At 38.4% G+C, this 25,924-nt stretch overlaps 13 protein-coding genes across 13 annotated transcripts; 8 read left to right on the forward strand and 5 right to left on the reverse strand.

Moving 5' to 3' along the window:
* Positions 1-24: 24 nt before the first annotated feature.
* SOCG_02471 (protein phosphatase regulatory subunit Pab1) lies at positions 25-3,417 on the reverse strand. Its single transcript, XM_013160964.1, has 5 exons — positions 3,124-3,417; positions 3,038-3,078; positions 1,686-2,974; positions 1,297-1,636; positions 25-1,249 (listed from the first exon to the last, which is right to left on the reverse strand). Exons 1-4 carry the CDS (start codon positions 3,165-3,167, stop codon positions 1,613-1,615), a joined length of 1,398 nt encoding a protein of 465 aa, XP_013016418.1. The 5' UTR covers positions 3,168-3,417; the 3' UTR covers positions 25-1,249; positions 1,297-1,612.
* SOCG_02470 (rab GTPase binding protein) lies at positions 34-927 on the forward strand. The gene has a single exon (XM_013160963.1). It carries the CDS (start codon positions 91-93, stop codon positions 838-840), a length of 750 nt encoding a protein of 249 aa, XP_013016417.1. The 5' UTR covers positions 34-90; the 3' UTR covers positions 841-927.
* A 473-nt stretch (positions 3,418-3,890) lies between the features above and the next one.
* SOCG_02472 (zinc finger protein Yth1) lies at positions 3,891-4,508 on the reverse strand (the record flags this gene model as incomplete). Its single annotated transcript, XM_013160965.1, has 3 exons — positions 3,891-3,942; positions 3,999-4,289; positions 4,339-4,508. The coding sequence occupies 3 exons, from the start codon at positions 4,506-4,508 to the stop codon at positions 3,891-3,893; spliced, it is 513 nt and encodes a 170-aa protein (XP_013016419.1).
* A 681-nt stretch (positions 4,509-5,189) lies between these two features.
* SOCG_02473 (folylpolyglutamate synthase) lies at positions 5,190-6,440 on the forward strand (the record flags this gene model as incomplete). The annotated part of the gene is made up of 1 exon (XM_013160966.1): positions 5,190-6,440. The coding sequence occupies one exon, from the start codon at positions 5,190-5,192 to the stop codon at positions 6,438-6,440; it is 1,251 nt and encodes a 416-aa protein (XP_013016420.1).
* A 178-nt stretch (positions 6,441-6,618) lies between these two features.
* On the reverse strand, positions 6,619-8,746 carry SOCG_02475 (sensor for misfolded ER glycoproteins Yos9). Its single transcript, XM_013160968.1, has 3 exons — positions 8,575-8,746; positions 8,255-8,518; positions 6,619-8,120 (listed from the first exon to the last, which is right to left on the reverse strand). The coding sequence occupies exons 1-3, from the start codon at positions 8,650-8,652 to the stop codon at positions 7,533-7,535; spliced, it is 930 nt and encodes a 309-aa protein (XP_013016422.1). The 5' UTR covers positions 8,653-8,746; the 3' UTR covers positions 6,619-7,532.
* SOCG_02474 (prefoldin subunit 2) lies at positions 6,722-7,508 on the forward strand. The gene is made up of 4 exons (XM_013160967.1): positions 6,722-6,914; positions 6,952-7,042; positions 7,093-7,216; positions 7,277-7,508. The coding sequence occupies exons 1-4, from the start codon at positions 6,887-6,889 to the stop codon at positions 7,376-7,378; spliced, it is 345 nt and encodes a 114-aa protein (XP_013016421.1). The 5' UTR covers positions 6,722-6,886; the 3' UTR covers positions 7,379-7,508.
* A 93-nt stretch (positions 8,747-8,839) lies between the features above and the next one.
* Positions 8,840-10,576, forward strand: SOCG_02476 (U4/U6 X U5 tri-snRNP complex subunit Prp4 family protein). Its single transcript, XM_013160969.1, has 2 exons — positions 8,840-8,920; positions 8,977-10,576. The coding sequence occupies exons 1-2, from the start codon at positions 8,881-8,883 to the stop codon at positions 10,338-10,340; spliced, it is 1,404 nt and encodes a 467-aa protein (XP_013016423.1). The 5' UTR covers positions 8,840-8,880; the 3' UTR covers positions 10,341-10,576.
* A 34-nt stretch (positions 10,577-10,610) lies between these two features.
* SOCG_02477 (iron-sulfur cluster assembly scaffold protein Isu1) lies at positions 10,611-12,063 on the reverse strand. Its single transcript, XM_013160970.1, has one exon. It carries the CDS (start codon positions 11,814-11,816, stop codon positions 11,223-11,225), a length of 594 nt encoding a protein of 197 aa, XP_013016424.1. The 5' UTR covers positions 11,817-12,063; the 3' UTR covers positions 10,611-11,222.
* A 1,124-nt stretch (positions 12,064-13,187) lies between these two features.
* On the forward strand, positions 13,188-14,257 carry SOCG_02478 (nicotinamide riboside kinase). The gene is made up of 3 exons (XM_013160971.1): positions 13,188-13,407; positions 13,452-13,648; positions 13,723-14,257. The coding sequence occupies exons 2-3, from the start codon at positions 13,457-13,459 to the stop codon at positions 14,203-14,205; spliced, it is 675 nt and encodes a 224-aa protein (XP_013016425.1). The 5' UTR covers positions 13,188-13,407; positions 13,452-13,456; the 3' UTR covers positions 14,206-14,257.
* Positions 14,258-14,565: 308 nt separating this feature from the next.
* On the forward strand, positions 14,566-19,077 carry SOCG_02479 (protein phosphatase regulatory subunit Reg1). The gene has a single exon (XM_013160972.1). It carries the CDS (start codon positions 15,985-15,987, stop codon positions 18,586-18,588), a length of 2,604 nt encoding a protein of 867 aa, XP_013016426.1. The 5' UTR covers positions 14,566-15,984; the 3' UTR covers positions 18,589-19,077.
* Positions 19,078-21,131: 2,054 nt separating this feature from the next.
* Positions 21,132-22,430, reverse strand: SOCG_02480 (GINS complex subunit Psf3). The gene is made up of 5 exons (XM_013160973.1): positions 22,010-22,430; positions 21,902-21,960; positions 21,677-21,811; positions 21,412-21,557; positions 21,132-21,348 (listed from the first exon to the last, which is right to left on the reverse strand). Exons 1-5 carry the CDS (start codon positions 22,106-22,108, stop codon positions 21,284-21,286), a joined length of 504 nt encoding a protein of 167 aa, XP_013016427.1. The 5' UTR covers positions 22,109-22,430; the 3' UTR covers positions 21,132-21,283.
* Positions 22,431-23,474: 1,044 nt separating this feature from the next.
* On the forward strand, positions 23,475-24,623 carry SOCG_02481 (60S ribosomal protein L7a). Its single transcript, XM_013160974.1, has 2 exons — positions 23,475-23,551; positions 23,618-24,623. The coding sequence occupies exons 1-2, from the start codon at positions 23,549-23,551 to the stop codon at positions 24,392-24,394; spliced, it is 780 nt and encodes a 259-aa protein (XP_013016428.1). The 5' UTR covers positions 23,475-23,548; the 3' UTR covers positions 24,395-24,623.
* SOCG_02482 (Swr1 complex subunit Vps71) lies at positions 24,590-25,900 on the forward strand. Its single transcript, XM_013160975.1, has 4 exons — positions 24,590-25,128; positions 25,175-25,280; positions 25,338-25,417; positions 25,457-25,900. Exons 1-4 carry the CDS (start codon positions 25,072-25,074, stop codon positions 25,631-25,633), a joined length of 420 nt encoding a protein of 139 aa, XP_013016429.1. The 5' UTR covers positions 24,590-25,071; the 3' UTR covers positions 25,634-25,900.
* The last annotated feature ends 24 nt before the right edge of the window (positions 25,901-25,924 follow it).

Consider the following 25,924-nt stretch of genomic DNA (forward strand, 5'->3'; position numbering starts at 1 on the left):
CAAATATGAATCAATTTAAAAAAACCTTCATTTTAATTGTTTTCCTGTTACCCTCAATTATTGGCTAGCCCTTGTCCATCAACTACCAAAATGAATGAGAATTACAACATAGAGCCAGATGCTGAATTGGGAAGAACTACATTTGAAGATGACAATCTTCTTAAGCAGCATACACCTATATCAAAACCTATAAGCCCTAGATTACATGCTCGTCGTGCTTCCATGCAAGAACCCACTTGGACAATCAAAGACTCCTTCCGCGTAACCACAAAAGACGTAGTGCAACGGTGTATACATACATTAATTCCTACAGCAAATTTTTTTGATGTTATCGATGATAGGCCTGATTTATATGGGCCCTTTTGGATAACAACTACGGTAGTTCAAGCATTGTTCTTTTCGAATTCCATCACTGACTATGTGCGACATCTCACAGGGTCTATAGACAATCCTTATTCCATTGGTAAGCTGGTTTCTGCCACTTCTATCATTTATGGTTACACGGCCATTGCTTCAGTCATACTTTGGGGATTCTTGGTTTGGAACAAGTGCAACCCAAAGTTGCTCGATTGCGTATGCATATACGGTTATGCTAACATTAGCTGGCTCCCCGTTTCGTTAATGACTCCTCCTTTCAGTCTATTGTCTTCTTTCATTTCCCATATCGTCAAATGGATATTAACATCTGTTGGACTGGGCATCTCACTTGTCTTTCTTATCCGTAACTTGTATCCTGTTTGTCAACAAGCAGGAACATATTTGTGTAAGCTTTCCATAGCTGGGGTTATCGTCCTTCACGTATTACTTGCAATCACTTTGCAACTGGTCTTTTTTAAGTAACTGGATGCATTCTTTGCCTTTCTCATAATTTAAATCTTACTTTAATGTTAATGTTGATAATGTTATAACAAAGACTTTTTAGAACTATTTGTTGTACTGACTTTTATTCATCCATAAAAATTAGCTTTAAAGATGTAAACATTATTCTCTGAGCACGATGCACCAACAACCTCCCTGAACAGTCATTTCTAGGGGAGTTCCATCACCAGTATGAATAAAAAATGATAGCTCGAATCATGCTCATTCATTGAGCACTCCCCTTCTTTCTTTCCCCTTCACGGGTACATTCCAATAGCTATTAGAACACCAAACTTCTTATTCTTATTATCATATTAAGAACTTTAGAAAGAGTAGCATCCTTTTAATATTAAACTTCGAGGATAATTCTTCATTGAAACAGTATTTTCGCCTGAAATTGTATTAACAAACGTAATTGCTTGTAACTCTTATCCTTACCATATTGATCTTCTTTAAAAAAAGGAAAAATTAAGCTAAAAATATAGCAAAGAACAATATTTTTGACAAACAGGGGAAAGGGGAGAGCAAAAGGGAATATACAAACGAAGATATAATCATTAGTCCTTGAAGTTTTACTTCCCGTCATTAATCATTGACCAAACACATGTAACAAAATACAAATCCGTTAAAAATTAGTTACTAGACAAAAAAGCAAACAGGCTGAAGTTGACTTTTATGTCCGTCTAATAACAAAACGTGCTCATCGATATTGTAAATATCAAAAGAAATAAGACAAGAGTTACACATTGACATCTTAGAGCTTGCTAAACACAAACAACTAAAACAATTGTTAGCGGTTTATAGTTTTAAAATAAAAAAAAGCATACATTATTTGTTGCGGCAATAGCAACAGAGTCTTCGAAGGGATGCCAGCTGGCATGCAAAATCTTCTTATTGTAATCAAGTTGGTCAGGATCAAGTCCAATGGAAGCCGAGCCCATGGGAGCAGGTGACCTGGAATCCCAATCGTTACTCTTCATAGAATTTAATTTGACTGTAGAACTTGCGGCTGATTTTCTAGCACGAAAAGCGGCCTTATCAGCTTGTAACACAACTTGACCTTCATCACCAAGTTTAGAGCTATCCGTAGGATAGATACCAAAATTGTTACTATAACTTCCTGATAAAGCATGTTTTCCATCTCCGGAAAAGGTGCATTCGAATTTATCAAAGATACAGTCATTTTCATAAAGATCACAAAGTTTGGATCTCAATACATCGTGAAGAGGTATTGTTTTAACCGGCATCTTTTCCATATTTATATCCCAAATCTTTAACGATAGATAATCCCTAGATAAAATGTAACGGCCATCTTGAGAGAACTTAATGTCTGAAATGCTGGATATAATTTCTGAGAAAAAACTCTTTGAATCCTGGTCGCCTTGATCCTCGAAAAGCTTCGTATGATTATCACAAAGAGCGGATTGACGAAGGTCTAAAAGTTTAATATTACCTTTGCTACTACTGTACATTAGATGGTTACAATTGATTGGGTGAAAATCAGCGCTGGTAATAACTTCTGTTAGTTCCTCCATGTTATCAGGCTTAATGTCCACAATATTGAAAGAATGATCTGATATGCCCAAGTTCCATAAATTAATGCGAAGATCATCTGCTGAAATGTAAGTCTCAGCATCAGAATTCACACTAATTGAGTTGATGTGGTAAGCATGGGCATTGGAATAAACTCGACGAGGATACGCAGCAACAATCGTATCGTGATGACTAAGGCGAGGAAGCTTTAACTGCATGGGTAAGGTGAAGGGTTTTAACACAGGTCGAGGGTGACGAAATTCGTCAGAAAGGTTGTTTTCAGCAACAACCTTTAGATTTTTTTCATAAAGCTTCCATAATTTGATTGTCTTGTCATTTGTAGATAACAAGAAGTGCGCTCGATTTGTTCGACGACACCAACGAATCTTGTTAATTTTTTCTTCAATCTCTAGCGACTTTAAGTAGTCGAATTCTGGTTCATGACTTTGGAATTCGGTAAAAAACTTGTACTCGCACCCTTTTTTGGAATGGTTCCGTTCGAATAGCACTACTCGTCCTCCTTTATCACCAGTCGCAAGATAGTCGCCTGTATGATCAAATTCTACCGCCGAAATAATATCAGCTTCACAAATAAGTTAGTCCACATATAAAATCTTCTTTTTGATAGTGCTTATTAAACTCATACCCTCTGTAATGTCTTCAACATCACCCTTGTCGCCAAAACATCTAACTAAGTTAATAATCCATCATCTGTTTTCATTTTATACATACTGGGCAAATCTCCATTGACCCGTTAAATCTCCAGATTCGTCCATCGTCTTAACTAGTTCGTTTTTCTACTTTTTCGTTCTAAATTGTATCTTGTACCAATGTTCGTCGTTCTTGAGAATTATGACTTCAAAATTCAAAGGGTATCTTAATACCGTCTCTCTTTTTTTTAAATCAGACTATTTATGAAAGAATCTTGACTTCCAATGGCGATTCTTCACCTTGGTTCGATATTTCTTGGTGGTACGTACTAAGGTAAAAATCTCATCCCCCCCTCACGGGAAGTCTGAAACGACGAGTAAGTCTCTTGTTGGTTTTGTTATTTATTTTTATTTATTAATATTCAGAATTTTTCAACAAATTTATTAAAGGGTCATTTGTCCCTTCTTTGGGTGGTATCGGTGAATTGATTGCCAATGTTGTATTTTTACCTTACAATGTAAACAGAACCAGTTTCATAAAGGAAAGTTTTGAAATAAAGATATTAGAGATATAAAGCAATGATTTTTTCCTTAATCCATAATTTCTTCGAGTTTCACTTCCGTTACGGATTCTTCTTTCGAAGTATTAGCTTCACAATCATTTCAAGGTCAGATCAAATAGGATCAGATACAAATTCTTGAATTTTTTTATGTATTAATTTTATCACTTGAAATGTAATATGCAAACTCGAGTGGTCAACACATAAAGCTGGTGAACGAATGGGAATCGAATTGTATTATCGTTAAGGGCTAATATACACAAGAAAACACTAAACTCTTTATTTCTCATCAAAAATCTTTTCTTCTTTGAGGAGGATGCGGTGGATCCACATGTTTCGGACTGAATTGTGTTAGTATCGTATTCACTAGGATTTTCACGGTTTTCGTAACACTTACTGAGGATCCGGGCAATTTGGACCTGATGGACAGAAGCCAGATAAATATCGTTCACAAATGCTCGGTTTTCGTACGTGTTTTCCACGACAGACGGGTCCCAATGGGCAAAAACCCATGTTGTACCAAGCACAAACACCGACCTGTTTACTGGGATCCAAGTGAAGATATAAGCATTCTTCGCCATTTGAACACCATCCTCTCTCTGCAAAAAAATGACAGGGCGGCATTTTTTTTAAATTATATTCATGTAAAAAGTCACATTGCTCACCCTTTTTACAGAGACCACGGAGCCTGATCTTTTATTAGTATATTCAAATCTTTAAAAAAAACAAGTCCTTACCAATGCTTGCAGACCACACTACCCATCTTGGAACCCGATTCGCGTCCATGCAAGGAATGAAGCTTCCCTGCCTCGCCGAACTCGAAATTTCGGGCTAAATAGTCATCAAATCGAAACGTTACTGATGAAAAATCAGCTGCAATCGCCTTTTCCTTGATGTAATCTGTCATTTTGGGCGATTGGAGAAAGTTGCTAAAGAAAGGTCAGGTTTTTTATGCTCATAGGTCCACCACCTGAATTCATATTAAGTAAAAACAGAATACATATAAACCTTCGTATGAAACGATTAATTTTGATGTAGAACAATAGTTGCTCCTTTTCCTAAATTTCTATAACTTCTCTTACATAATTAACTTGCTACTAGATTCAACTCAAAGCGAACATTTCTCTTCAAGACATTATAAATTATGGGCATCTTATAGAACCTTTTGAGGAATCACAATCACATCTTACTATAATGAATCGTAAGTATGTCCTTACTGATCTAGGACTTGGACCAAGCCCTTGCAACGAGTATCTATGCTTACGTTTAAAAGTTAGTTTTCATTTAAAGTTTTTATAAAGACTCATTTTTTACGCTCCTATTTATGCGTAATTTCACTTAATATTCTGTTCAGTCTTTTAACCTCAAGAAAGAACTGAGATAAAAGAGAAACGCTCGAGACTGACGTCGATTCACTAATTCTTACTAGAAGTTTTGATTATTTATATATAATTTTACTTTTATTTTATTAGATTGCAACTTTATACTGCGTCAAGCCCAGACAGAATACTAACTGCATTTTCTTGTATTCGCTATTATTGCTTTGTTTCAGTTATCCGATAATTAAACATTTCGGTTTAATTTAACTATGCCAATTCAACTCGGATTGCAGCGTATGCGTCTGCTCTTACAACACTTGGGAAATCCTCAAGAGACTTTTTGTGCCATTCAAGTTGCTGGAACCAATGGGAAAGGAAGTGTCTGCAGTTACATATATACTACTCTGTTACAAGCGGCCATAAAAACTGGTCGATATACTAGCCCACACTTTATCGAGCCTAGGGACACCATTCACATGAACGGTCAAGCTGCAAGCAAGGAAATGTTCGAAACTTGTCGGAAGCGGGTCATGGATATCGATAAACGGTTTGGTACGAACGCAACCGAATTTGAGCTATTGACAGCTACCGCGTTTGAATGTTTTTGCGAAGCGGGTGTACGGGTTGCTGTAATTGAAACGGGTTTAGGTGGTAGATTGGATGCCACAAATGTGTTTGATTCCCCTTTATTATCTGTTATTTGTCGAATCGGAAAGGATCATGAAGCTTTTCTTGGGAATACGTTGGAAGCCATAGCTCGTGAAAAAGGAGGAATTTTCCACAAGAATGTCCCATGTATAATTGATTCAACAAACAAACCGAAGGTAATTCAAACACTGAAAGAAGTTGCTCAAGAAGTTCATGCCGGACCTGTTTATTTAGCGTCAGCAAAAGAGACAAATCAGGCTCAAACTTGGAGTGTTACGAGCCCCTCTTGGGGAACAAATGATTATCAAACTTCTTTGAATGGATCATATCAAGGTGGAAATGTGGCTTGTGGTGTATATGCTTTGGATGTGCTAACATCTTCATTCCCGTTGATGATTCCTCATGCCCAAAATGGTATCAAAAACACCATATGGCCTGGAAGATTGGATTTTCGAGATATTTCTGGAATCGGAAAGGTATTGTTTGATGGAGCCCATAATCAGGATGCTGCTTTAGAACTGGCTAAGTTCGTAAATCTTCAACGAGAAAAAAATGCCAACAAGTCTGTCTCTTGGATGGTAGCTTTTACTGGAAGCAAAGATGCGAATGGAATTTTAGAGTCTTTGGTTCAACCGGGAGATACGGTGTATATCACTCAGTTTTCCCCAGTAGAAGGGATGCCTTGGATCCAGTCGATGGATTCTAAAGTGATACAAGAATATCTCTCCAAAAGACAAGTTCAAACTGTACTTGTCAATGAGAGAAACAGAAGAAACGCTTTGATATCTGCTGGTACTGAAAATCCATTGACGGTTGTTTGTGGAAGTCTATATTTGCTCGGTGACATGTACAAAACTCTTCATTTAGAGTGAACAACTATACAGAACTTCAAGAGCATGCTAGTTATGAATCAAATTTAATCTTAAAGCTAATCCCACTTACTTTTCTACCAAGGTTATAATCATCAGTGAAAATAAACAAAGTATGTTACATTTCATAAATAACTTTTATGAGTATTTCTAATTCCCTCGTTTTCATATAAATCATTCTAGAGAGGATCACATTCACGTAATTTATAAATTTTGAATTACTTAAGACGATTTAGCTTCTACACCAACACAAGCATTTCTTCATAAACATTCCAATACGACACTTTGTTTACTAACGAACTAAATGAACTTAATCTGGTAATGAAAACGAAGGTATGGTACCATATCACGCAAAACGTTTAACGAGACCATGAAACCGCGTTAATTGCATATGAATGTGCGTGTACTGAATACAACGAACATTTGCAAAAAATCCATTTTACAGAAGAATGACTGAGCAGATTAGTCGACAGCAATGTACGTTGAAAGCGAAGAAAGTTAATTTAACAAATAGATTTGCAAAACCAGTATAACGCATACAAATCGCAATTGCAGCAGATCGCACAAAAGATTGTCGATTTGGAAACAGACGCTGATGAACATAAGTATGAGGACGTCAACTATAAATACGAAAACCTAACTTTTTGTTATTTAGACTGGTGAATGAGACCTTGAAGCCTTTGGATAAAGATCGCCGTTGCTTTCGTATGATTCATGGTGTTTTGGTTGAACAGACTGTAGAAACCGTTATGCCTGCATTACAGACGAACCAAGAAGGAGTAAGTCAATTGGGATCTGTATTTTTGATGGCATTTAATTAGGATACTAACTTACGGAAGATTCGAAAAGCAATGGATGCCTTGCTCGAACAATATAAGGAACTTGAAACACAATTCACAAAGTTTCAAAAAGACAACAAAATTCAGGTTGTTCGACAATAGAAGAACTCATACTTGCTGCATGAGATCTCTTTTCGGGCTTGTCGGTTAAACTCAGAGTTTTGTATATAGATGTGATAGATTAAGGAGAACATGACATGATTATGCAAGGTTTTTTGTTACAGTAAAAAAAAAAAAAAAGACCAGATATGTAGCTTTAAAGTTCTTCCATCGGGTCCGAAGAGCTGCTTGTAGGCTGTGTGGATCCACCTACATCGTCTTCTGCATTATTGCTCAGTGCTGTAGAGCGATTAGTACTAGTCCCTGTAGGTAACTGGGATTTGTGGCCAGTGACACGACTATGAACGTCTGATTCTGTGGAAATAGGGTAGCAAATAATGTTTTCCGAAGGGCTATCATCTAAGGATTGGAAAGCTCTATGCTTACACAAAGCAGGAACATGGATGGTAATTGAATAAGAGCAGCTAGAAACTTCTTGGTATTGAGTAAATCTCGGAGTTGGATCGTCGTCTTCACATTCATATTTTAAAACAACAGTACGCGGTTTATTTGTAACATCACAGATCGTACCATTGCGATAGGTCGTTTGTAAATATGCTTTCCCTTCGTCAAACATAACCAGCAATTGCTGTTCCTGAGGCTCTACATTCTTTTCTTGAGAAGAAGCCATTCCCAAAAAATATAAGGGCTCCATAACAGGCTTCTGGAGGTCGGGAGATAAATCCAAATGATACTGACGTACAAATTGATTGTGAAGATAGTCATATGCCCAGTATCCACGTCTCTAAATGTTTGATGTAAGTATAACAAGGAAGTAAGTATTTTTCCAACACATGGAGTAGTAGTTCTCCAATGTTAGAAATAACATCGTCAAAGCAAATACAAGTAAGGTTAACAAGTATGTGCAGGAATACTTACCTCCATTATGAAAATATTCGAGAGAGTCTCTAGTGCTTTGAATCCTTGGGTCCTTATTGAGTTTGTATCAGGCTTGGGCTGTTTGGATACGGATTTGGACTTTATAGCTGTGATATTTGGATAAACACAGAAATAATCTTCGTTTCCCGTGCGAAGTCGCGTCCAAAGTTTGTCATTCGGCAATTCACTTTTCAATTCTTCCATTCTCGTCAAAGTAACTGCTTCAGGACTCCATTCAAAGGAAAACTTTGGATAATTAAATGCCTATTGAGAGCACCTAGTTAGAACATAATGATATATATTTGTTTACGGCAACTCACATCTTTCCAATTGAAAACTGAAGCATAACTTAAGGAAGCAAAGTATAAAAGAAATGTATAAATAGCCAATTTTCCCATTCTTTCGACCCTCGCTCTCCTTTTCAATTGTCTACAAATTTGCTACATCGGTACAGTATTGTCATTAGAAACCCATAAGATATAGGGATCTGCGTTCTATTGCTTTAGGTAATATTCCGTAGTAGGACGTACTGGTTTAAGTAACGGTATATCAACATAACTACCGAGCTTTACCGTAGCAATATTCATGCTTTTGTGCCAAGAACTAATAGAACGAAGCGATGTAGCATGAGCACAAACAGTGGAGGCATATATTTGCAGGATTTGGGTATGGTTTGAAGGAAATTATTGAGTTATTTTAATTGTTGCTAACTGTATGTAAAGAGACAAGGCAGGTGCCGGAAGGAATTACACGATCCTCTAAAGAGCAAGCCGCGTATTACGCCGAAAAGGAACGTGAAGAGCGTATTCGAGCTCTGAGAGTCCCCTATGAAGATGGACGTGTTCGAGAACTTTTACGTGGATTTGGTGAACCAGTAACGTACTTTGCGGAAGATGCAGGATCGCGACGAGAAAGACTGCTGAATTGGATGCTAGAGCGTTCCTACGAGGGCCAGCAAGACATCATCATGGATGCCGTTCAAGGAGATGAAGCAGATGAAGATGAGGATCACGAAACGTATTCGGAAGGCAGCCAAGAATTGTTAGAGGCACGACGAAGAATCGCTTTATACTCTTTGGAAAAGGCCAAGTTGCGTTTGGAAATTGAAAGAAAAGAGTTTGAAATCCCTGTTCCAGAGAAGATTATCTCGGCTCGTTTTGCTGCCGATCATTATCGCAAAGTAGATGCGCAGGGTTCGCAGGTGGGTGGAGAGCGACCTATGTCTATCATTCGTTTCTGTCAAGATGGTAACAAATTCGCTACTGGCAGTTGGAGCGGACAGGTAAAGGTTTGGGACACTAAGGACCTATCTCAAGTAAGGTTATATCGAGGCCATACAGACAAAGTTTCGGGATTAGACTGGCATCCTGGTTGTGTGACATGGGATGAGATGTCAGAAAATGTCTGTTTTGCGACAGGAGCAGCAGACAATTCAGTATGTCTATGGAACGGAAAGCAATCCACTCCAATTTCGAGATTGGATGGGCATTTGGCTCGTGTCCTACGAGTAGCGTTTCATCCGAGTGGTGATTATTTGGCTTCTGGGTCTTTTGATACAACATGGAGGTTATGGGATGTCGCAACAGAAACCGAATTGCTCATGCAGGAGGGTCATGCAGAAGGTATTTTCAGTGTTGCCTGGCAACCTGATGGATCCCTTCTTAGTTCTGGCGGAATGGATGCCATCGGACGGGTGTGGGATGTTCGATCTGGAAAGTCCATAATGGTTTTGGATGACCACATTCGTCACATTGTTTCTATGGATTGGGCACCGAATGGATACCAGCTAGCAACAGCGTCAGCGGATGATACTATCAAATTATGGGATCTCCGTAATGTTTCGATTAGTCAAACGATTCCAGCACATACATCTCTTGTATCGGAAGTTCGTTATTTGCAATCGGAGAATGCCGTACTTTTGCTGTCTAGTGGATATGATGGATGTGTCAAAATCTGGAATCCAACCACCGGAGCTTTGGTTAAAAATTTAGTCGGCCACGAAGAAAAGGTGATGAGTGTTGATGGTCATGGAGACCGATTGTTATCGTCTGGATTTGATCGAACCATTAAACTCTGGCATCCATAATACATTTCCTCCTTGTATATCACGTCCGTCGAAAGCTATACGTACGAGCTAGTCAGATCGCTCTTTTGTGGGAACTGTATTGTGGCATTTGCAGTTGACTTTTTTTGTTATTCTTTGGATTGGATTGAAATGGATTAGAATAGAATAGAATAATGTTATGAATTGTAATGTACAATAGTAAATGAAACATGCTTACTACTTTTTGCTACAAATGTCCCATACTTTTTTGAGACGGAATCTACTTGGCGACAGTAATTCTTTTAAAAAATTCATTAACAATTATTATTTATACTAGTAAACTTGACTTCAAGGCGTGAAAAGAGCAACAAAAAGAAAAAGTAAAGGCACTCTTAAAAAAAGCTGCTTTCACAACGCAATAAAACAATAGTGTTTGAAAAATTGTAAAACAGTAGTTACCTTGACGGATTCAACTTGTTCAGAGCTACATTTTATTTATTGAAGAGAGCTCTTCCTTTCTCCTTGAAAAAGGAATTCAAAACTCACAAAAGAAGGAAGCGCTGACGTTTTTTTTCAATTTTGTAAACGAAGCAAACAAATAACGAAATACAATCAAACATCATAAAGGAAACAAAAGAACCAGCAATGAAAAAGAAAAACATTAAACACAAGAGGGGAGATATGAATGCAAAATCGGGACGCACAAGAAACATAATGGAAACTTGAGTCAAAGATACTGCAATTGCTATATTGCGGACCAAAGATGACCACAGAAATTGGGGGAAAAAGAGGTCCAACACGAGCAAGGGTTTTGCCTTAAAATCAAACCAACGGTTGATAAAAGGATTCAATTGTTTAACCGAACAACAAACCAACTAAAGACCAACGAAGGATCAATTAGTGGTTTGCTTCATTCGATTTCATTTAAGCGGCTCCAGCGGCTTGAGCAGGTTTGGCGGCGGCGGCATTTTCAGCAGCAACATCTTGCAAGCTCTTGGAGCGGTAGTTCTTGACAGCGCTCTTGATGGCATCTTCAGCCAACATAGAACAGTGCAACTTAACGGGGGGCAAGCTCAATTCTTTGGCGATTTGAGTGTTTTTGATTTTGGTGGCTTCCTCCAAGGTCAAACCTTTGACCATAGTGGTAACGTATGAGGAAGAAGCAATGGCACTACCACAACCAAAAGTTTTGAACTTGACATCCTCAATGACACCATCCTTGTTGACACGGATTGCAAGACGCATCACATCACCGCAAGCAGGAGCACCTACCAAACCAACACCGACATCGGCGTCACCTTTGGGAAGATTACCGACATTTCTGGGGTTGTTGTAGTGGTCCAAAACATTCTTGTGATACATACGACGGGGGGCAGCGACAAGGACGTTGGAAGCACGGCCATTCATACTGGCAAGACGAAGACTAGACAAGGAAGAGCTAGCGGCGCCGATGCCAGCAAAGCGCTGAGAAACCATAGGGGTAACACGGCCAATAGCTTGTACACTACGAGAAAACATATTTACGAAAAAGTGGTTATGTTTTCAAACGAAAATCCAAAGTAAAAAGGGAAAAAAAAAGGGAATTTGTAAAATTAAGAGTAGAAACGAGAAACGAGATGTAAAAAGAATAATATAAATAAGATAGTTTCTCTTTATAGAATCCTTTAATTTATCAAGAGTAGGGGACTAGTAGAAATCAATGTATATGTCTCTGTTTGGCAAACGACAAGACAATTTCCTCCTTGGGAATATTTATCAGATGGGTAATTACCGATGGTGTTCCAGCTCACTATTCCATCGATTGCCACGTCATGTGAATCAAACTCTCGCTCAATCAAATAGGTGGCAGGAAGGACCAGAAGCCCAAAGAAAAGCAAAGGGCAAATCAGCGCCGAAAGAGTCAACGGCTTTATATTGCCACTGATGATAGCAAGCCAAAGAAGAATTGCGGCCGTTTGCGCTATGTAAAGAAACGCAGAGGTTGATGAAACTCAACCGAAGCAGATGTACAGACCAAATGTGTAAGAAACAGGTTTCCTAGCTTTGTAATTTGCTTTCGTAAGCCTTTAGAAAGATTCGCTAAATTTTTTCACTCGGGACCATTCGATCTGATAGGTACGAATTTGACAACGACGAAACTGTGACTGCATTTTTAGGCTGACCTGAAATTGACAAAGCGGCAGAAACAAAGGGTCGCGAAAAATACGAGTGAAAAAGGCTCTAGACTTTTGTGTGTTTTTCCAAAGATTGATACTTTGGTACTCTGGAGCCGAATTGGAATCGGAAATGCAGTTTTGGTAGGACAGGAAAGGATGATTGTGAGATGAGAGCGTTGTTGATTGTTTTGCTTGGAGAAGGTATCTGAATGAACATGACAAAAAGAAAGAGAGAGAAAGAGAGAGAGAGAGAATGTGTGTTTGATAGATAGATAGATAGGTGAATGATTAGGTAGGTAAAAAGAAAATCAACATGCTTTGAATTCCTTGTAATGGAATTGTAAGATGGATGGTTGTGTCTCGCTTGGAATGAGTTTAATGACGAATGAAATGATTGCAAACAAGAAAAAACCCACCAGTATTCAGTAACAAGTAAAGTAAAATAGAGAGATTGTCGAATGGTGAAGGAATTTGTTTGCTTACGCACGCGCACAGAGAAAAAGTTTTTGTAGTCTGAACTGCGTATAGAGACAGAGTTAGGGAAATCCTTTGGTACACGCCGTCGTCTTGTACGTGGATGTTTCTGTGCTTTCGCTTTCATTAATTTTGTTTTTTGTATAGAAAAAGAAATCCTCGTCAGAATTATTCTGGTGATTTTTTTTCGTACTATTTGTTTATGGCTCTTGATTCCTCCAAGAGCACAATGTTACCTATAGTTTTTTCGTCAGTGCTAGGTCACTCCCACTGTCTTTTGTATCAAAACAATAAAGTTGAAAGTAAAAAAAGGTCAGCATAAATCGGGTTGTCTTTTTGTTGTTCTTTTTTTTTTGTATTTTTTTCGTAAAGTGTACTGGACGTTCGCTTTTGACTGTGCTTTGCAACTAGGATTCTACGGAAAACCTGGATTGAACCATTCACTTTTCATAGAAAACAATAAGAAAACGAATTGCACGGTATGGGTTCTTTTTAGCATGGAGGGCTTTGCTAATAAGGGTAGAAAATATGGATTTGGCTCAAGGAGTAGATTCTACGGACGCTCTCTTTGAACATGCTAGAGAGCTGCTTCAGCAACAACCTCGGGTCTTGGTCGGGTTGGCTGGCGGACCCGGCTCTGGAAAAACGACACTGGCTTCTAAATTAGTAACCGAATGGAATCAACGACTCGGAAGTGATACCGTGAAAATGATCCCTATGGTAAGGAAGCAGTTTGTTTCTCTATGTTTTGGTGTCAGAATTTGTTTGTACATGCGTGTTAACAAGCCTTGTAGGATGGATTTCATTACACTTTGGAAGAACTCGAAAAAATGGATAACCCAGTAGAGGCAAAGGCGCGACGTGGTGCTGAATGGACGTTTGATGCACGACTTTACGCGTCTCTCGTCGCCTTGGTAAAGAAAGTGACGGACTCTGAATTGTATGCACCTTCCTTTGACCATTCCGTTGGAGCACCGATTCCAAACGACATTCACATTCGTCCGGAGCATCGGATTATCATTTTCGAAGGAAATTACTTGCTTCTCAACAAGCATCCATGGTCCCTAGCCGCCAATCTCTACGATATCAAGGCATTTCTAGCCGTTGATGCTTTAACAGCGCGAAACCGCGTAGTCCAACGCCACTTGCAAGCTGGGATTTGTCAAACGGAATCCGAATCCGCTGCACGTACCGATGCCAACGACATGGTGAATCTGGACTTTGTTCAAAATAATCTTTTGGAACCTGATTTTCTTCTCCATCAAGTAGATCTTTAGTTTGTCTATTTTTTAGTTGTTTTGTTTATGAATTTTTTTTTTTTTTTCTCTATTTTTTTCTTTTCCTTTTGACTTGGCTTGGCTTGCTTTGATTCTATTTTCTTTGGATGATTGACACGCTAATTGAAACGACACACATTCCATTCTCTTTTTCCTTTCCTTCTTTTTCTTTTAAAACATGCATTTTCTCCTGGCAGCCCTAATTGAAACCATAAACACGGATGATAAAACAATAAACCCGACTTTTGATCAAACAGACATGTCCTAGATTTGATATTGTTTTTTTTTTTTTTCTTTTATTCTTTTTCCTCTCTCTTTCTCTCTCTCTCCCCTTCTAATGAAACAAACTCTTTTCATCAATGACTTTTCTAGTGGATTCTATGCATTCAAACAATCATCATCAAGCTTTCGTTTCTCCTTTTTCTTCATCGTCTCGTGACCTTGGTTAACGATTCACTTGAACTCTTGTCTTTTTCTTTCTCTTTTCCATTTCATTTTTGAATTGCAAATTGTCTTGAAACCTAAACTCCATTCAAATGTCTGTTTACAACAAACCAACTATAAAAAAAAAAAAAAAAAACAAAACAAAAAAGACAATGCTGTTCCCTACTACGACTATACCAACTCTTCCAGCAAAGCTTGCTTCTAGTCAGACACCACCTAAACCTTTCATCAACTGGTCTTTACGAAAAACAACTCCACTTTTCATCCCATTCTGTCTCTCTCTTTCTCTCTCCATCATGGGTTTTGTTACAACACTTCGGTAAGGCAATTCCTCACTTTACATCATGATCCACGAAAACAAACTCTGCGACTTTTTCAAAAATAATACCGCTCTTGGAATCCATAAAACAAGGATCTACGACGAAGCCCCAGAAGAGATCATCTACGCGGCTTCAAGCTTTCCATTTTTGCAATGGTCGCTATCTGAATCTATCCAATTTCTCTTTTGGCTCAATTCGCCATCGTTATGTTATGTGTCTACCAATATCCTTTCATCACCTCGCTCCGGGGCTCATCTCTTACATACTATGTAGCAGAATTTACTCGGTTTCGATGATTCACTTGCAGAGAGTCCAAGGCTTCTTCTTTGTATCGGTTGTCGTTTCCAGCTAACCCGAGCGAATCCCATTCTTGCTGCTTGTTTGTTTACAGTTGCTACTTTTACAAAACTCGTCCATTCTCATTTTGACAAGAGACTCACCGACGCACAGAGAGACACACAAACACACTCTCTCTTTCTCTCCATACAAAACTAATTCTTTCTTTGACTCTCATTCTTCTCATGCTCTTTCATTCCCAAGTGTGGCTTGTCTTGTTTTCACATAGTGATAGCATCCCCCCCCCCATGGATCTGCCTCCCGTAAAGTCCTGTTTGACTCGTTTACGATGAGCAAAGAAGTGGATTTAGTTAGAGTCATCGGTTCCCATTCCTTCCTTTCCCTTCCCCACTCAGCTTTACTTATATATATATGTATATCTTTATTCACATAGGATTTACGAAAGGCATTTCGTAATATCTGACAGTCTTTAATATAATAACAAGTTAGTATTACGATACGGTGGTTCAAGAATTGAATGTCATACCCTTCCTCGATTAGCGAACGCAAACAGAGGATCGACTTGCAATTTGCATGCCGTTTCTCCACCAACAACACACACGATTGAAGACGAGAAATTGAGGTGAAGCCTGTTCGATCATATTGATCTGTTCAAACCATTTGTCTACCGAAAAATTGCTTTACGCAACTAGAATTCACTGGTAGTCGTTGGTTTGATATGGCAGTGAAACCAGATGTTACTATCGGTCGATTTTCAGATGAAGAATTTGCCAAAAGCAACCATTCTCACTTCAATTCACTTCCTTCTCATCAATCCCATCCCCCAACTATAATGCTCGAAACACATGGTCCTACTTCTTTGTCTCCGTCATCACCGACCTCGTCTTCTCCTTCGCCTTCCCCTTCCTCGTCTTCCGCTGCGTATAGAAAGCCACAAAGGAAAGCGCGAAGCCAATCCCTCGTTTCCTCACCCAGCAGTCCGTTCAACGAGAAAACGCAGGTACATCCGCCTGGTCACATTCAAGACCTGTCGGTCGTTTTGAACACTTCCAATCACGCGGTTCCTCAATTGTCGGTGGCTCCTCCTCCTCCCGAAACTGATCCAAATTTGCATCAAGATTCTTTCATCGCTTACCCACGGGATTCTTCTCATGCTATGGCAACCAAACAGGATCAATCGATCTTTTCTTCTTCTTCGCGTAAAAAATTACATCCTTTTGTTAATTCAGATTCACGCTCTGATGCCCCTGCATCCCATTCAGCTCTTCTTTCCGATGAAATAGAGTACGAGGATGTTTTGAACGAGGCTTCCCCTTCTAACGAGCCCCGTCATCCTTCTTTCCCCATACAGCATCACCTTCCTCATGCCCGTCAGGAACAGCAACAACAACAACAACAACAACCTAAACCTCATCATCACCATCTTCATCATCATCATCCTCAGGAGTCCAATCCTTCGTTGCCCATCACTTTTGACCACAAAACCCAACCTGACATTGACAACGATCAAATCTTCCTATCATCCAGTTGCCCTACTCAGCATGGATTCCCTTCCCATCCTCAAGACTCCTTTAAGGACATCCAGCCCAATTCTGATTTAGCATCCTTACCCAGAATCCAGCTCATGCTTCTTGGAGCCGACGACAGTGAAATAAAGAAAAACGCCCTTACTCAAGTTGATTATCTCTCTCACGAGTGGAGTGAGACCGACATCTGGGCTAGTTGGCGTGAAATCACAAAATCAAAAAATAGCTACGAGAATGGCTTGCGTTTAGAAAATGCTTCTTGGCGTTCTTGGATTAAATATAAATATCATCTTCCCACCATCTCTCCTGAAACTTTGAATTGGCTAAAAGAATGCGATGTTACATGGCTTTATGGCCCGTTACTCCATGCTTCAATGCCTTCTATTCATAATTCACAAATATTGAAACAACAGCAAACTCATGCAGATGGCTCCAATCAAAATCAGGATGGGAACGAACAGCACGATTCCGGTAGCGAACGCAGCTCTCAAACGTCTATAAACAAAAAGCCAATCTTAAAGCGACGTTCTCCGCAAGAGGTCTTACTTTCTGGTCGTGATGTTACGCCTCGTCCCCAGGCTTCTCGTTTGGACACCTTGTTGCGTTATCCCTCCAATGAGGCAGCTTCAAATTCAAACGTCCATGGTCTTCGGGGTCCCGTGTTCCGTCCATCCCATTCTGCTCAGCCATCTCGACGAATTCATTTTAATGACAAAGTCCAACAGTGCATTGCTGTCGATTTTGTCCAGAGTTCTAAAAATTCTAGCGCAACTGATTTAGACGACTATGCCGGTTCTGAAGAGACAAAGAAATCAGACGAAGACTCAAATGAAGTTTTTTTGGACGGTCCTCGTGCATCACAACCAAACAATTCGCGTAGCATAGCCGAGTTACCTGACTCAACACTTAAAGTATCAATCGAAGATCAAATTTACAACCAGGAGAATAAGGACCATTTTGGTCGTGACGGTAGAAGCCGCTTTCCCAGAATCCCAGAGTATTATGGTGAAAATGATTTTGAGGAAGATGAAATATATCGCGAAGATCGCCATTATGGAGGCTTTGAAGATTACGATCACAACATCCTTGTCGATGGCGAGGGTGATGGGTACTATTCCGACGACGATGCTTTCGCTGTTGAAGATATCAGCAACTATCGTGGTGAGCAAAGTGATGATTCTAGCAATGATGAGTCTCAGTTCTTGGAGTATGCCAACGATAGGAATGGTTCTGACGAAGACGAATTAAGTGAAAGTCCTCCTGACCATGATTCTATGCCGTCAAGTCCTTATTCTGTTTTCTCTCGTACGCCATCCGATGCGGGCTCAATGGGAAACAGAAGTATTTATTCTCCGTACCTGCATTCCCCCAATGAATCGAACGTTTCACGTTCTGTGGATGAAAGAACGGGCGATGAGCATTACATTGACATGAACGATATGGTATCAAACAATAATAAATCTACTCGTAAATTAACTGAACCGAAGACGGGTTCCTCTTCGTCGGTTTCCTTTTCAAAGCAAATTAGCCCTGCCACACCTACGATTGCTGAAAACTTGCAAACCGTTTCACTTGGTCCATCTTCCATGGAATCTGAAGTAAAAGGTATAAATTTGGTTGATGGAGCGAATTCTCCTAAAGTACGTAGTACCCAAGTTGACAATACGCAGGTGCGTTCAACGGACCAACCAACAAACAGAAGCAAAGAACAGCAGAAGGGATCAAGCCTGAATACGGATCCCTCGAATAGGTTGGTCGGCATGTTGCAAAATAAATTGAAGTCGTGGAACGAATAGATTGCGGAAGTTTAATTTTTTGAATTTTGTGTTCATTGATGAAACGAATTACTGTTTTTCGAGCGGAAAAGAAAGAAAACAAAACTGAGAGCAATTATATTACATGTGGATTGCGAATTTCTCTTACTGTAAACTAGTTTCGCTGAACTGAACGTTTGCGTTTATAATGAAGTATTTAAAATCTTATAATATACCGACTAGAGCATTGATTATTTCACGATTCTTTTATTTCTTTTTTTTTTTTACTTTATTTTCTCATGTGGAGATATATTAAGTCTGTTGGAAGTTGAGTTTTCCTGGTTGTCGGACAGACTATGTATGCATCACGATCTTTTGTGATTGTGTATGTATTAACGAATTTTCTTTCTTTCTGTACGGCGGTCCACTTATGATATTTATGTAATTTTAATCTATTTTGGAGTATAAATCTTAATTTAAGAAAACTAATATTCATGATTAATAAATAAATGATTTTGAGGCATCTCGTAAAAAAAAGAACATGACATGTATAAATGTGCGTGAATAATCATGTAGGTATTGGCGATATCAAGGAAGCGATGTGTTTGTATGAAGGTTTTCTTTTTCAAATTACTGTAAACCAGAAAGCTTTGTTATAGTTATTGCAATTTCAACAAAAGCTGTACACTGAATTCTTTCGTATGAAATGTTTCTTCATGTACTCATCTCAGCATCCAGGGTATAAAAATACACCTAAGAGCCCAAACTTTATATGAACTTGTCATGATGAATGAGAAATTATATGAAACCAGTGGAATCCGTAGTTACCTAATGCATACTCTGTAATTTTCATGTTTGTTTACATCCTATCGTCGTCATATAAAGACCATTCATTATGTGGACAACGAAAGGAAACACAAAAAGATATTCGTTGAAATGAAGTTTATAATAAAAACGCATTATACTTTAGAATGTATCTCATAGTCTGATATACCATGGATGCATGATTCAAAGAAACATTTATACCTCGACCAAAATTCATGCGACTGCCAAAACACAATAATTCACACCGCTATTTCTCTGGAAAAACTAGATCCATATATGGATAAAACTACATCTAAAGTACTTGGAGTTGGAACGGTTTTATTTTTTTTTATTTATTTTCAATCTAATTCAAGTTCCATTTTTCTCTTTTGTTTACACCATTATGTTTATACTCGTTTAGAGAAGCACAGAAAGCTACGGTAAGCCGGTTTGTGTTGTTTAACGAGGTATGACTGTCAAAAATAAGATGCAGTATGGGACTTTTTTTTTGCTATATAAGCGCGAAAGATTTACGGTAGAAATGTGTCTTTTCCCAACTACATTTTGGGGAACACGGTATTCCTTTTAAGAAAGAAATTTCTTTGCAAATGAATAAATGTATGTTTTATAATTTATCTGCATTAGCAAAACCAAGACAGTGCTTTGATGACTCATTTTTATTACAAACTAGAGTTTCTGATTGTTTACGTGATCTAAAATTCTTTAACTGAGTATCTGTACTATGTGAGCTGAATAGCAATCTTTTCTCTATTTTTAGCTTCTTTTTTACTAACTGTACCAGAAAAACTCAAGCAAAGAACTCGCAACTGGTTGCAGAAATGCACCTAAAATGTATGTAATGAGAATTTTTTTCGACTTTTGTTGGATATGAGGAAAACAACATTGGAATTACCGGCCTAGTGGTAGCTTGCAACCTACCTCGCTGAAGAAAAATTTGTGCTGCATTTTTTAACTGATCCTTCCTTTTGTCGAATTTATCTTCACTTTTGTGATACCATTTTGAACAAGTCACTAATACATTATTAGTATGGTTTCAGAAATGGTTCCTAAGATTGTAAAAGGAGAAATCCCGGATACGATCGTTTCATATAAGGTAAGTTTGCTGTACACCGTAAAGCAGGGTTTATATTTCCAAGGAGGAACTATAGATGACGAGTCTGAATATTTCTTGATGAAACAGACTCTTTAATTCCATTCATGCTTACTGAGGAACCCTGCATTACAATGCTTTTTTCATACAATTGTTTCAACAACTAACATTGTATATAGCTTCGAAAAGGTATTCATCTATTGGGAGAAGTAACCAGTTATTTATGATTGGGATGAATTTTATAGACAAAAGACAAGCATATGTCTGATGCCTTTGGTTTTGAAGATATACCTATACGTCTGAAGTGAAAAATAACTGATTTCCATTCTCTTTCAATACCCTATGTTCTTCTCTAACCTTTACTAGTCGAACGATGAAATTTTGTTCGATGGGTTGTTCAAAAACATGTTTATTTGTTTCCAATTCGTAATTGGTATGTCTTGTAAACAAAAAACAGAGAGAGGCAAGGTGTACAACTTTGAGGAATACCATGATGCTTACTTTATTAATCACGACGGTCTGCGTAGTCCTTCAGTGACGATATTGCCTGTGACAAGGCGCTATTACTGAATATTTCTTTTAAAGTGGTACTTTGTTTCATCTCTGTCATTGCCTTTAGGCTTTCATTCACTAACAGAGACCTTTTTAGTATGGAAATAGAAGACAATAATATGAATTGAAGCAATTTGTTATTATACTATTGTAGATACATACTGGGTCATCGTATATATAAGAAAACAGGCAAAAACAAAACATGTAGGTAATGATTTTATATACAATAGTTCTATTAAAACAAGGTCTCTTGTCATTCTAATATAGTGGTCAGTTGTTTGTGGAGTTTTGCCAATGTGTAAGACTCCGGTGAGTAGAGTGTGCAGTTCTTAAAACTAAATAAGTTTTGAATTAGCAAGAATCATTTTTAGACAAAGAAAAATAAGTTGATTGCTTACGGTATTTCTCAAAGTCATCAAGCCCATTGATAAAGTCTGAATTCTGTTGCAATGCTCCTTGAGGATTTAGAGCCCCGTCAGCGATGAGCAAAGCTCGTTTTCGCAGAGTATCCAGAGATAGCTGGGCAAGCTGTTCATCGGAAATTCTAAAAACTCACGTTAATAATCTGAAATGAGACTTTCAACGGTAAGGCAATGAAACGATCTGGTTGATTTAAGAAACAGTAACTAAAGTACGACTCTTACGCCGAAAGGAATGACATACACGTGAAGCATATTTTCAGAAAAGTGATAATAATTACTACAAATGTCTCGTAAAGGCACACTTGTAGGATTTGCTTTCAAGGCATTGCGCACAACTGAAGAAAAGGGAATCGGCATATGAATACTGACGAACGAACTGAATGAATCACGTTAGTTAGGATCAAAGTTGAAATTCAATATTTTGAACAAGGTATGAAAAAATTCCATTTATTCAAAAGTGACATACTTTACAGCGAGGACTTCAGCAAGCCAGAAAGGCAACTCCACTTTTGAGCCGGCCGGCACCTATCATATTAGCTGGCTTATTACTTGTTTCTATTCTCTTTTAGAATACCTCACGTCCCTCGTGTCCTAGCCCTGGGATCGAAACGTTGCAGGTACAAGGGACCTTTTGGTTTTCAGACAGAATACCGTCAATATCATAGTAATCCATTTTCCTTGTCTACTTTATTCTTGGAAATAAAACTAGAATAATTTACTGCATAAATAAGAAAAAAAGCGACAACTCTGTCTAATTTAAAGATGAGACAAAAATCGGTTTACCAAGACAGGACCCAAGTTGACGAAAAACCAACCAAAAAGGAAACAAACCTTGCAAAAGTCTATATGTTCTAATAGCTTAACTAAAGAGTTTATAAAAAAGACAAAAGACGTTTCGGTAGGATCAGAAATTACCCAATTATTCGTTCTGGCAGGAAGAAGAGGTACGATATAATTGTTTGGTAAATATTCATTGACAAAACCTTTTAATGGCATACTCTCCATGGAAAACATGAACGAATAATCTCAACTATTCTTTTCGTTTTATTATGTTTATTTATTTTTTATTTTTTAAATTTATTTTCGTGAAGATGACAGAGCTACTTGTCTTTCAAAGCTATGCAGCAATTGATGAGTAGGGCCTCCAAACTATCGAAGAGATGCTAGAAAAATTGAAAAGAAATAAGTGCGACTTTTCAATGGAAGAAAATACTTGATTAGCCGTGCTGGTATAAAGGCGCGTGGGTCCTAAGAAGCTTATGACAGCAGTAACAAAAAAAAAGCTAGTTTCAAAGTGTTGTATTGAAAACAATTGTAAACCTATATTTGCAGACTTATTATTGAATCTCGTCAACCATGGTGGACATCAGGGCATTTCCTGTATTTGTTAAAACCTTTTTGACTATTCTTGAGTTTGAGCTCATTGCGAGTACATCGTCAAAACTTTGAAATTTCCGTATATCATTTCGATATCTTTTGTTATCAAAGAGTAAACGGAGTATTTGGAACGCGACTAGCGCATCTCTACTTCTTCAGGTGAGCACCTGTGTGGAAAAACCATACAGTAATCGAGTGCTTACGTTTTACAACGGATGGACCTTCAAAAATTGCTTTGAATTCCTTTGGTGACTTTCCATAGGGCTCTCAGAATCAATTGTTTGCTTCTATAAAAACCCATTTTTAAAGTCATCAGGTTTGTACTCTTATCCTCCCTATATACAAAAACAAGCAGGAAGCATAAGGAATATTAGAAATGAAATCATTGTTCATGTATGGCTATTCAATTGGTGCGCATGAGTATCCAAGTGAAAAAATTTTCAGAAACCCCATTATGAGCCATACTACTAATTTGCGTACCAATCCTACGATGCTACATACTCGACAACGACTACTGCCCCTACACGTATTTTCTACGCTCAGTGAAGAATCGCAAAAAATTGAGGGCTTTTTTGTTTACTTACGTGTTGAATATTCTATACGCAATTCCTCTTTAAGATTCGCTAAACGAAGGCGAAAGAAAAGTCATAGTGTTAGGGTAGGTTTTTCGAAGCAGTCACACCATACCCAAAAAACCTTCGTGGAAAGATTCTTCTAACACGAACAACCACCAAAAATGGTAAGTAACGTTTGCCCGACGGAGGGGAAAACAGTAAATGAAGAACGAATAACTAACAATTGATAGGCACCCAAGTCTAAAAAGGTCGCACCCTCACCTTTTGCTCAGCCTAAGGCTGCAAAGACCACCAAGAACCCTTTGTTTGTGAGTCGTCCTCGTTCCTTTGGCATTGGACAAGACATCCAGCCTAAACGTGACTTGAGCCGTTTTGTGAAGTGGCCTGAGTACATCCGCCTTCAACGTCGCCGTAAGATTTTGGGCTTGCGTTTGAAGGTTCCTCCCACTCTCGCTCAGTTCCAAAAGACCTTGGACAAGAACACCGCTACCCAGGTCTTCAAGTTGCTTAACAAGTACCGCCCTGAAACTGCTGGCGAGAAGAAGCAACGTTTGCTTACTGAAGCTGAGGCTGTCGCCAACGGAAAGTCTGCTCATGACGTTTCCAAGAAGCCTTACAACGTCAAGTATGGTTTGAACCACGTTGTTGGTCTCATCGAAAACAAGAAGGCCAAGTTGGTTCTCATCGCTAGCGATGTCGACCCTATTGAGCTTGTCGTCTTCTTGCCCGCTTTGTGCAAGAAGATGGGCATCCCCTACGCCATTGTCAAGAACAAGGCCCGTCTCGGTACTGTTGTTCACCAAAAGACTGCTGCTGTCTTGGCTGTCACTGATGTCCGTGAGGAAGACAAGAACGAGCTCGCCTCTGTTGTCTCTGCCGTCGAAGTCAACTTCAACGCTAAGTATGACGAACTTCGCCGTAAATGGGGTGGTGGTATTTTGGGTGGCAAGACCCAAGCTAAGCTTTCTAAGCGTGCCAAGGCTGCTGCTGCCACTGTTCGTCTTTAAGTTCGTGCTTACGGATACTAAATGCAAAACTTTGAGTTCTTTTGGGAGTATTTAAATGTCTTCTGTGAGTAGTAGCTACGAGTTGTCTGGTAATGTAGCAATTCTTAATTATTAAAAGCATTGAATGTAGTTATTTTGTTGAACGTAAATGTATCTTAAGTTGAAGTAGTGATGTTTTTTGATGGTTAGGAAGAGTAGTGTATTGCTGCAAAAATTTTTCAATACCTGGATGATGAGGATGTCTTAACCTTAGGGAAACTGTGGTAACTGTGGTGCTTTAAAATTATTACGATAGGAAGTAATTTCATAGATTTTAAAAACTCTTAAGAAAGGTAGTTTTATTTGCCATCACCTACTTCAGCCTTTTACTTTGTTACCGGTTAGGCTTTACTACAATTGTGATTATCTTGTTTTGTACTTTTATTCGAAGTAAATTGTTATTGTTGTTTTTCTCTTTTTCTGTTTACGTAAACTTTTATAAGTTTGAAAGTTAGTTTTCAAGGAAGGAAAAGTTATCCTCTGAGTTCGACCTAAAACTTGGAGCGTGGTGAGAGATTGAGGGAAAATTTAAACAGTTCGTGAAACGGTTTATCTAAAGCATTGCTTACTCTGTATATTCAAGTTTGCTTGGTATATTTTACCGTTTGGTGAACTTTTTTTAAAGTCATCAAGAAATTATGTTCGTATCTATAGTAGAGCACCAAGTGCAGAAAAAGAAAAAGCAAAAACAAAGGGTATGATATTATTAACGTATTGGGAACGGATTCTAATAGCTGCTAGTCCATCGTTGATCCAGCTACTCGTGAAAGACAATTAAGACGAAACTTGGCTGAATTGGATAAAGATAACTATTCGGATATTCGATTTGAAGTGCCGAGAGAATTGTGTAAGATATCTATATTCAAGTTTTTTTGAATTCTGTAGTTGCTAACATTTGAATCAGTGCAACGCAGATTTATGCCCATTAGCATTCGTCGCATCCTGTCTTCAAGGAAAACGTTTGCCAACTACCTCGACGAAACTGTAAGTTAAATATACTAGAAATTACACTAATCATAATAGCCAAACTCCAAGTATTCGACGTGTGTTGCTCAACCTTCTCCCAAGCCAGCTCGCAGGTTCTGCAACGTGTGTGGATATTGGGGCCTGTACGCATGTCAAAATTGTGGTACATGTTATTGTTCAAAAGACTGTGAAACGATTCATAGTGAAACTCGGTGCATGAAGGTTTATGCCTAAGCTATTTGTCTACGAAAATCAAAGACAGTACTCCCCATATTGAATCTGGGAGACCCGTTAGAAAGGAAATTTTGTTCCTTAATGTATATTAGTTTGGTATTTTACTTATGATCGTATTCCATTGCAATCCTACTTTGCAAAAGATTACGACTTGACTTGGATGATTTTTAATAATGTAGCCTAAATGTATGTTTGTCTTCATGGAAAAAGGATAAATAAATAAACAAGAATAAAATTTTTGATAGCAAAAAAAAAAAAAATTACCAGCTATTCAGACCATATGCTTCGTAT

The sequence above is a fragment of the Schizosaccharomyces octosporus genome (assembly GCF_000150505.1).
Source record: "Schizosaccharomyces octosporus yFS286 unplaced genomic scaffold supercont6.1, whole genome shotgun sequence".
Lineage (NCBI taxonomy): Eukaryota > Fungi > Ascomycota > Schizosaccharomycetes > Schizosaccharomycetales > Schizosaccharomycetaceae > Schizosaccharomyces > Schizosaccharomyces octosporus.